The following is an 11014-nucleotide window of genomic DNA, read 5'->3' as shown; positions in this document are numbered from 1 at the left end:
CGGGCACAGTTGGCCCACACCAAACCCAAACAGGACCAGTGCGGGCTTGCCCAGGCGAGGCCCACAGCTCTGTGAGCAGCCCTCGCTATGGGACTGCCCACATTAATCCAATGATGGCCCAGTGTGGGTCAGACATGAGCCTGTTAATAAGAATGTTGTGGGCAGTTTTCTTCCTGAACCACTAGGGGTGCTTGGGTGTTGTAGGTTTCCTTAAGTAAAGACATGTGGTAGAGAGAGTTAGCAATAGCAAGCAGCAGCAGCCAGCATGGCTCACCTGCTGAACACATTGTGCTGTGTCCTGGTTGGGAAATGTGTCATTTCAAGCCCAGTCTACATGAGTTTTTTTTTTTTTTAAGTGTACATTGCTGATGTTTTTTGCAGAGGTGGTACATGTATGTATGGCCTATGTCTGGATTAATACTAAGATTTTAAGACAGTGTATTTGTATGCATTTTAGAAGGATTCTTTATTGGTGAGGTTGTCACATCATGGTTCAGTTTGAATATGGATTTAAAGGTATTTTCGACGTGAGACCATAGTCTGGACTATTTTTGATTGTTCCTGGTTAGGAAGACTGGCGTTTGAGAGCTGTGGTGTGTTTTCATTACAAGGGGTTGGATTATTAATTTGCTATCAGCCAGCTTCAGCTATGGACAGCTGGATGTACTACAGATAAGACTTTCACATGACGAAATCCTACAATCTTACATTGCTTTGTTTGCTCTATTTTCTTTTTTTTTGTACTTACATTTTTGGCTATATGTAGCTGTATTAACCTGAATTAAATGTTTTCTATTTTGTATTTAATAAATCCATTGTTTTTAAATCCCTTTGACTATTGTACATTTTTGACAATATAGACATTATATCTTATGGTGTCTGCATCCATTTCAGATGTATAACAACTGTTTTTTCCCAAAGACTTACGTTATAGTAGCTGAAAGGTATTTAAAGTGAAACAGATGTATTGTAAGAGATCAGAGGTGCTTCCTGTTCCTAAAGAGTTCAGTTCCAGCCCTGATTAAACAAACCTGTCTGTAATTATCAAGTGCTCCTTCAGATCCTAACTAGTTGGTTCAGTTGTGTTTGATCAGGACTAGAGTTGGGGACCCCTGTTGTAGATTAATAATGTGGACTAAGTGAGTGCTGCCCATGCAGGGCCATGGAGGCCAATGTTTTGCTAGTGAGCAAAATCTCAGAGGCCCTGCGCTGTCAGCCTGCTGGGGGCCCTTAGGCTAGTCCTAAGTGGGCCTGTCAAGGGCCAGTGCAGGCGTGTTTGCAGGGTAAGATACAGCTATTCATGAATTAGTAAAGCAAGGTTTGCAAACATGAGTTTTGTTGAAAGGAGTTCTTTGAAAGGTGTTTCTAAATGTTGATTTTCACTCTGTAATTACAAGGTGTCATTAAATCTGGGCTGACAGCTGAATCTTAATGAGGCAGCTCGTGCGGAAGCCAGAACTGTCTGGAATAAACCAGTTTTACCCAGCTGGCCCTCGCCTTCACAGAGCCACTGCAGTGATCCTCACAAGATGTTTCACATGTTATTCAATAACTAAACAACTATTTATGAAATACGTGTATTTCCACAGAAATCAGAAAGGCTAGTGATGTCGTGGTTAAATCTTATTCAGTTCTGTGACATGTTGACTCCTCAGAAACTCTTAAGCCAGTCTGGTTAGGATATGAAGAGTCTATTTGCAAAAACAGATAACTCCGTTTTTATTAATTTTCATAAATAATATTTGCCATTGTGTTATCATGTTTTTGTGTTAGCTGTAATTTTTTTTTATTTGTTATTTTTTTATTATTATTTAATCAAAACAACCCAACAGCAGTTTAATTGATAATAATTGTAATGCAGGATTAAAAAAAAAAAAAAAAAAAACATGATTTATCTGTTTTTGAGCTCAAATGATTCGTGTGATTTATTTCTGTGTAAACCATACTATGGTGTAAACACAGACAGGTCAGATTTGAGCTTTATTCCCAGCGCGCTCCCGACTCTCTGTCGTAAAGCGCGCGCGCGCCTGAAGACCGGCTCCAGCCGGTATAAAATCTTCCAAGCTTCAGTAAGAGGAAGCAGACAGAGAGCTGGCACATAGTACTTGATCTAGCTATCATTTCAGTGTTTATAAATGGTTAATGAAGTCAAACATAAGCTAGAAACGCTATATTTGAGCAGTGATTGTCACTCTTTCTCCTCAGAAGTGACTGATGCTCAGAGCGATGTCCTCCAGTGAACACTTCAACCGAGAAGCCTGCTAGCGCTCTTGCTTTTTGTTTTCTTTCAATACCGAGTTTTCCTCAGTTTCTTCAACGTTTCGGTAAGTTAAAACGATTTATACTCAAACTGTATTGTATTTGTGGCGCACGTGACTGCCACGTTTACCTATATATAAAGATATAGCCATTAAGATGTTATTATTATTATATTTTAAATACGGTAAAAAAAATTTTTTTGTTTTTTTACGGGGTATGTGATTCACTTTTTTGGAGTAACGTCACGTGACTCTGAGTGTTTTCACAGACAGTACTGCGATGTGATGCAGCGCGGCTCTCAGTCCTGCTGCACTGCGTCTGAGTCTGAGGACAGATGCCCGGATAAAGCTACTGATTATTACTTATTATACCGATTATCATTTGATAGTCAGCTAGGTCCTTTTTCGACCTATAAGTCTTGATAGTTAAACAGTCCACGTCTTGAGCAGTTTATTAGTGTTTATATACACACTACTACTATTTTATACAGTAAAATATACATTAATATGTATATATAAATATATATATAATGTAAACATATACATGAAGAGGAAGATGCTAAGTGCCATTTGATCAGGTAGTGGAGCAGGTCGAGTCCTTTACATATTTGGGCAGTGAGATTGACAGACATTTCTCTTTCACACAGCAAGCAAATAGTGTCTATAAGAAAGCATTACCTTTTTCAGATACTCCCAGCAGACTGTCGGTTTAGAACTCCTTTGGCTTGAAGGAAGGCTTATACTAATTATTTTATGCCTACTGCAATCTCTATTCTGAAAAAGACCAAACAGTTTTGTCAGGATCTTGTGTCTTAATATTGTGTATTATTGTTGTGTATTATTATTGTGTATTGTGTTGCCTTTTACCTAAGACAAATTTCTATCACTGGTTGATAGATAATAAAGGTTTTTGAATTTGAATTTGAATACACACATACAAATATACATACATATATGTCTATATGTGTGTGTGTGAGAGAAAGTCTGAAAGTGTTGCTTGGCTCTGGCACTACCATTTTTCTCTAATATCCTAACAGTGGTTACATAACAAGTGTTTTATGCAAACTTAGTTTTAGCACCTTGAAAGGTAAAATAATCCAACAAACAGAGCCGATTAAAGACATGAGCGGCTTGCAAACACAGCCCACTGTTGAGTTGACAAGGGCACACCATCAAAGCCGGTGTGGAAATGACATCATACCTAAAACGGTCTGTACTGTACGTTTGCTTACATTTACAGAAACGCCAGTGTGCATCATGACAGGAATAATGTCTGCCCTGAAGGGCTGCACGAGCCCCAATGTGTACGATGAGGTGCCAGACGGAGGCTGGGGTTGGCTGGTGGCTGCCGCCTTCTTCTTCGTGGAGGTTTTCACCTATGGCATCATCAAGATTTTTGGGATCTTCCTCCAGGACCTCATGACAGACTTTAATGAAACCAACAGCAGAGTGTCTTGGGTCGTCTCCATCTGTGTCTTTGTCATGGCCTTCACAGGTAATTCAGTCTAGACTGTTTAAAGATACAATAAGACAGTACTTGGTGTACCTCACAGTGTTTACACAATACAAATGCTGTTTACACGAGAGAAAAATACTGTATGGCATTGCAGAAAGATTTAAGAATGTTGTCTGGTGAATGTCTTTGTGGGTTACTTCACTTTTTTGCAAACCTAAATCAGTTTTTAATTACTGGCTTTTGCTTTTACTATCATTGAGGCACTCTTTACAAGCCATTGTATACTATTTTTAAGTTTGCTCCATCATTATCAATGCAGGTTTTAATCTACAGCGACCACAACTTCAAAAGTGGACCAGACACACAACTCAGTTGTTCAGGGAAGATGAGGGGAAAAATAGGTCATTATAAAAAGACCGGGCATATCCCAAAAGGCGGGGCGGGTGCAGAGTATAAAGTTAAGAAACAAGCTGTGTCATCAGATCTGTCATTTCCATGTAATTCTCTCAAGCCTCAATAAAAGTGAAATGTTTGCCGTCGTTTTCTCACCCTCATGTCATTTCAAAAGAGGATATTTTAAGAAATGTCTTTTTTGGTCCATTCAGTCAAAGTAAATATCACCAAAACTGTTTAGTTACCAACTTTCTTCAAAATAGATAATGTTTCACAAATTCAATAACGGTGAGAGATGGGTCAACTATCCCTTTAAATTATGCACAAAAAGATACTGAGTTCCTTCAGTGTGAACCTGTCAAACTGATTCTGTCTCCCAAGCTCATCTTTTCATATTGGCTTCTGTGCTGAGTGCGAGCAGTGCCCCATTTAGTGCTGAATTGTGCTGTGTAAGGACTGCCGGCTGACTGGAGATTCACTCACTTTGCCCAGTGACAGAGCAGCCACACCATTACATGACTCAATGGATGGATTCACATTTTTCCAGCTGAGAGGGCTTTAAGGGATCATTCTTGTTCAAACAGTGGCAGTCACTCAAATGGTTCAGATAGAAAGTGACTAGACCAAGCAAAACTAGTGATACTGTCTTCATTGCTTTGCTTCAAAAATGAAAGTTTAGGACAGTTGTGAGAAGCAGGTGCATAGATTCACTGTGTTTGTAACTGAATTTGAGCTGTAAGACTGTCTGAGTGTTATTGGCACCTTCTTTCCCACAGCTCCTCTCTCCACGGTGATGAGTAACCGCTTTGGCTATCGGCCTGTCGTCATGCTCGGTGGACTTCTGATCAGCCTGGGTACAATCACAACAGCCCTTACCAACTCCATCCTTCAGATGTACCTTACCATGGGAATCGTTGCAGGTAAATCCAGCTCGAGTGTGAGTTTATATTTGTGATACATGTTTTGTCCCGTATTGTCATATAACATAATATGTTAGGTAAATGATTGATTTTTTTGTTGCAAGTGCAGTGTTTCCTCAGGGTGGTGCAGCATGATATTGTGAAAACTGATTAATATTTAATTTTTATATTAAAGAAGGAACAGATTTTCTGTACATACATAGCATTTGCAAAGTAACAATCTTCCTCTTTGTGTAAAACTGTTAGAAAGCTCTTAGAATCTGGTCAAAGTTCTATTTCAAATAACTGCTGTTCTTTCTATTCATCAAAGAATCCTGAAAAATGCACACTAAACGATTAAGCAGCTCAGCTGTTTTCAACATTGATAATAAAAAGAAATGTGTCTTGAGCAGCGAATCAGCATCTTAGAATGATTTCTGAAGGATCATGTGACACTGAAAAATGGAGTAATGACTGCTTAAAATTAAGCTTTGCACCACAGGAATAAAAACATTTTTTTTTTTGTAATAATATTTCACAATACAGTTCTTTTTTTTATCAAATAAATGCAGCCTTGGTGAGCATAAGATACTTCTTTCAAAAACAGTTATAAATCTTACCAAGCTCAAACATATGAAGGGTAGAATATTTTCTGTCATATATATAATAGTCATGGATTCTGTCATTACCCATATTTATTTTATTTTCTGTTTCATAACTTAATGATGAATTATTTTCTATTCACTTCCTTTTTTTAAAGACAGAGAGGGAATTCAAGCAGTGCTGTGACTTGTCAGCATCAATAAACCTGATTCTTGACAGCTTTAGTAACACACACCCTCCTGTAACAGGATGAACGTATCATAGTGTTTTTGGGTGGAGTGTTTTCATGTGTTGACATACAGTTGCAGGATTCACACACATTATCCAAAAGTTAACTTGGCTAATTTAAACTTCCTTCTTTTAAGAAAGCTGTCAGATATACGCAGACACTAATTTGTTAAAATATATCTCATAATGCACATTCTGAATACTGTAATATAACACAATATGTTTGAAGATTGAATTTTTATTGAATAATTTATTCACACTCAAGCCGTCCAATCCACATATGGAGAATCCCTTTTTCATTTATGTTTAAAAAACTGATTTATTTAAAAAAATATATAAATGCTCTCAATTGCTCAATTTTGAATTGACACTCAATGTGACCACATAATCATTTTCTTTTTCAGATTTCTCAAAAGATGCACTGCTAGCTTTCCCCAAATATCAAAACACTCCATCCCCACCATCATTAGTTGATCCTAACCTCGCCGATCTTTGTTTCTCCTTGTCTCTTCTTTGTCTCTTTTAAATACAGTTTTCTTTCAGCCCTTTGTCCAGCTTGTGCTATGGAAGAGAGCTGCCTGGTTCTTGGTGCGCTTTGAGCCCGGCCCCTCAGACTGACCTGAGCCCCTTGTGTAGAAGGGACCAGTGGCTGTCATCTCCCTCTTTGCTGTTTATTTACAGGCCTGGGTTACTGCCTTACCTTCCTGCCTACAGTTACTATCTTGTCGCAGTACTTCAGCAAGCGCCGTTCCCTCGTCACATCCATAGCCTCCACAGGAGAATGCTTCTCGCTGCTAGCACTTGCGCCAGGTATGATCACCGAAGCTGTGCAATCTGGATAGTTCACGCAAAATGGAAATTGTGTCATTTTCTCACCCTCATGTCATTAATTCTTCTGCATAGCACAAAACATTGTTTTGTCAAAAAAATGTTTCATCTGTTTTTATCCGAAACCGTATTGGACCCCATTGACTTTGACTGAAACAAAAACACTGGGACTTTTTTTTTTTAAATATCATCTTTTGAGTTCCACAGATTAAAGACAGTCATACAGGTTTGAAACAACATGAAGATGAGCAAATAATGATCTATTTTTAATTTGTGGGTGAACTAGACCTTTTAACGCACAGGCAGACTTGTTTTGAATGTTATATATTAGCTAATCATGTACATAACATGATAAAAGCCTACTTGGAAGTCACAGTCATAAAAAAAATATTTTTCACAGGAAGCCTAATGTTTTTCAGACATGTTGAAAAACTGGTCTTTCTGTAATTCATTTCATTTGAATTCACATTGCAGCTATGAATGCGCTGAAGGAGCAGATCGGCTGGCGTAACTGCTTGATCATGATTGGGGTTATGCAGGCCTCAATTATTGTCTGTGGGGCTCTGCTAAAGCCATTAGTCATCAAACCCAAACCCGCCGCCTCAGAGGATTCCACATCCCCCCTTAAAGAACCTGAATCCAAATATGACCTGGAGAATGAATTCACACGGACCTCTTTCGGCTCTGTGGACTCCGGGGTCCAGTCTGTCACCTCTTCCCAGATCAATCTGTCTGAGGGCCAGGAATCTACAGAACAGGAGAAAAAAGCACTTAAGGAAAAGGAGGAAGAAGAAAAGGAGCCACCAGTGCTGCCTGACTCCCCACTCAGAAAGGAACTAGAAGACTCCAGCATCTCTAGGCCCAAGTTGTTGGACTTCTCCGTGCTCAGAGACGCCAGCTTCAACTGCTACGCACTGTTTGGCCTGTTCGCCACTCTGGGCTTCTTCGCTCCGCAGCTCTACGTCATTGAGCTGAGCGTGAGCCGAGGAGTGTCACGTGACCGCGCCACCTACATGCTCTCGGCCATGGCTGTGGCTGAGATTCTAGGTCGTCTGTCCATGGGTTGGGTGCTCAATCGCAGGCCCATCCGCAAAATCTACATTCTGCTGATTTGCACGGTGCTGCTGTGTCCGGTGCTGGTCGCCTTCACCTTTGTCACTGAGTTCTGGGGGCTCATGTCCTGCTCCTGTTTCTATGGCTTCCTGCTGGGCACCGTGGCCTCCAGTCACATCCCAATGCTGGCTGAAGATGACGTGATCGGCATTCAGAGAATGTCATCGGCTGTTGGCGTCTATGTCTGTATCCAGAGCTTTGCAGGACTGGCCGGTCCACCTTTAGGAGGTAAAAGCAGCCTCTGCAAACTAACCTGGTTACAAACAGCATAAAAACAAAACTAAAATCTATACAAATATAATTAAAAAAATATAAAATAAACAAAAATACTTTTTATTGTGATGGCAGCATATGACATTAACAACAGTCTATAGAAATATGATTTTAAAATATAAAGGAAGCTACATATTTTCAAGCATAACATGTCATTTATAATATGTGAGAAAAATTATCAAAAGTATTATAAAAAAAGTATCAAACATCATCAAATTTGATTAAGTTATTTACTCAAGTAGACAACAAATCAAATAGGAAATATTTTACATGGTCAGTGTACTGCTAATGTGAAAAGTAAAACATTTTAGACCAGTTTTTAGAAATTTATTAACATTTGGTGAATGTGAATATATAAAAAAATCACGTTGAACACATTTCATTAATATCTTAAGTGCATCTAAACTTTGATGGCACTAAAAATACATTTTGTAAGATTGGTTTCTTTCAAATGTTTCAGTGACCCCCATGAATCTGGACTCCAAACCATTCATACTTCCTCCAGAAATAGTAATAAACCTATCCTATCAGTTTGCCTCTCACACATTTATGGAGGTCATCTTGTGCTCTTTGTTTCAGGTTTTCTGGTAGACAGGACTGACAATTACGGATCAGCCTTTTACTCCTGCACGGCTGGGATGGTAGTTGGGGCTCTGTTTCTTGCACTGGTGCGTCCAGCCAAAACTGGCCTTTGCCTTTGGAGGAGGAGAAATGACCAGCACACAACAGACAGAGACTCCAGCTCACAGGGTAGTGAGGAAGGCCCTGCTGACTTTGTAGAAATGGACATGGAGATGGACAACAGTCCTGGAAAGAGCAAACCTTGGCCAGTTTGAATACCACCTCACCTCAAGAGTAAACACACTTATCCTCCACTTGAATGATCGCCCCAAAGGCTGCCATACACAAACCCTGTGCAAACAGGGTAAAAATCGAACTTTATGTCAATTAAAGAAGAGTTTGCTCACTCTTCATTGCACTTTTTTGCTGACCACCCAATCATAATCCCAAAAAAACATGTTTACATTCCTTGTGTCATTATTTATTGAAAAGAAACACAAGTTTTGAGGTTCCTTTCCTGTCATATTGTGTACCGCGTACTAGTCTCTACAGATAAACACACTTTTAGAGAGGACAAGAATTAAACCCATTAAGCATTCAGTGCTATTCCTCTCATTTACCAAAGTCTTAGTGTGAAATGCAACTTCACTCTTTATTTCATTATTATATTGTTCACAAACCATCATCCCACTTTGACCACTTCTGTCTTTAACATCGAAAAAAGAAACCTCAGGCTGTTTTGCTGCTTACAGTGAGGCCATGATGCATGTAAATTACACGAGGTTGCATTCAGAGTTGAAGGTGAGACAGGTACTTAGCTGTCTAGTGTTTCGGGTTTCTATGTCATTCGCTTGCCTATAGATAACAGGTTTAATATTTAACTAATATTGCTATTGCAAATGGAAACTAAGATGGCAACATCTCAGCTTAGATATTAACGTAGCTCTGATGATAAAGCAGGACTTGGACCACTCGATCTTCCATTAAGAGTAACCCATCGTCAGTCAGAACTGAATGAAGGATTACTTATGCTGACCCAACAATTCCTGCTCAGAGATGTGGGCTGTCTAGAAACACCTTCAACAGTTTCTTATGAAAAAATATGGCTATAGAATCTCATGTTATGGGTGTAAGTTGAAGTGCGCCGTCTGTGCCTTGTCAAAGAATTCTGCGGAATTCCGAAGAGCGTTTGTCTTGAAACAGCAAGCTTAAAGGGCCGTTCGCATAGAACGCGTTCTTTCTTTTTAAAACAAGACGTGCGTTTCAAGACAGTTGTCTATCGCACGTTCACTTAAAAAAAACAGCATAGTAGAACGGGAAAATAAATGAATAAAATCGGCGAATGGAAAATAATGCGTAAATCGTGAGTCCGAAATTCTGTTCAATTAACACGGAGGGAGTCTCCACTTCACGTTCTTTTTTTAAACCTTTAAATTTCAGTTACAAGATCGTTCTGATGGTACACTGACTTTTAATAAGGCGTCTGTTCTGAGTGTCTGTATGTTTGGTGCGCGGGTACGAAATTCCGTGAAAAGAGCGCATTTGTGTACAGCAGCAATAAATGCACGTGTACAGCTATACATTGGTATTACTACACTGATATGTACACAGTGGTGAATTCCACTCAACTTTAGGGGGTTCCAAAGTCGCAATAAAATAAAAAAAATAAATAAAATAAAACTACAATCAGTTGCTTTATTTTTTTAAATAATGCGCATCAATGATCTAGAGGTCCGTAAAAAGTAGCGCAATGGAACGTGTTCTGTGAGAACTGGCCTTGAAAACAATACACTGAATGAGCATCTTGACTGTATTATTTTTTTTATGTGTAATTCACTACACGAATGACAGAAGAATGGGTAGTTTGATGGAGAGAAATAACAGTACACGAGCACTAGAGTCAGTTTAAAATGAAAAAAGAATGAAATGTATTCTAGCACCATTAAAGCACTTACCTAATGACTTCAAACCTTATGTACCTCTTATGTTCTGTAAACTCTTTTTGTCATAATGCATTTGTCACACATGCATTTAAGTACCGTGTGTTTAGGTTTTGTACTTTTGATGAAAAGACATTTTGTGTGTCATTTCTTCAATTTTTTTTTAATGTAATGCTGACTTCTGACAGTGAGATCCTGCACTTCTGTTCTTAATATTGCAATGACAGTACATGTTCAATGTAGAATAAAATCAAAATTTTTATAACTAAATCCTGTCATCCTTGGTCATTATTTGATACTACACAGGTTCATCCTCAGTGGGGAACACCACATAAGCATATCATACTGTAGAGGCCTATAATATGCAGCAGTCACATGATCACGTTGCTGTGCTGCAGCAGTCGCCCTCTGCAGAAGATCAGCACAGCTCATGCAGCTGCAGTGACAGTGAGCTCGCCCTGT

The 11014-nt window shown here is 39.1% G+C and overlaps 1 protein-coding gene across 1 annotated transcript; it reads left to right on the top strand.

Annotated features, from left to right (window-relative positions):
* Positions 1-2035: 2035 nt before the first annotated feature.
* LOC109049823 (monocarboxylate transporter 7-like) lies at positions 2036-10822 on the top strand. Its single transcript, XM_019067482.2, has 6 exons — positions 2036-2324; positions 3499-3753; positions 4884-5027; positions 6519-6647; positions 7140-8006; positions 8631-10822. Exons 2-6 carry the CDS (start codon positions 3516-3518, stop codon positions 8885-8887), a joined length of 1635 nt encoding a protein of 544 aa, XP_018923027.2. The 5' UTR covers positions 2036-2324; positions 3499-3515; the 3' UTR covers positions 8888-10822.
* Positions 10823-11014: the final 192 nt, after the last annotated feature.

This window comes from Cyprinus carpio, chromosome B3 (assembly GCF_018340385.1).
Source record: "Cyprinus carpio isolate SPL01 chromosome B3, ASM1834038v1, whole genome shotgun sequence".
Classification (NCBI taxonomy): domain Eukaryota; kingdom Metazoa; phylum Chordata; class Actinopteri; order Cypriniformes; family Cyprinidae; genus Cyprinus; species Cyprinus carpio.
This window is presented reverse-complemented; position numbering and strand designations above follow the sequence as displayed.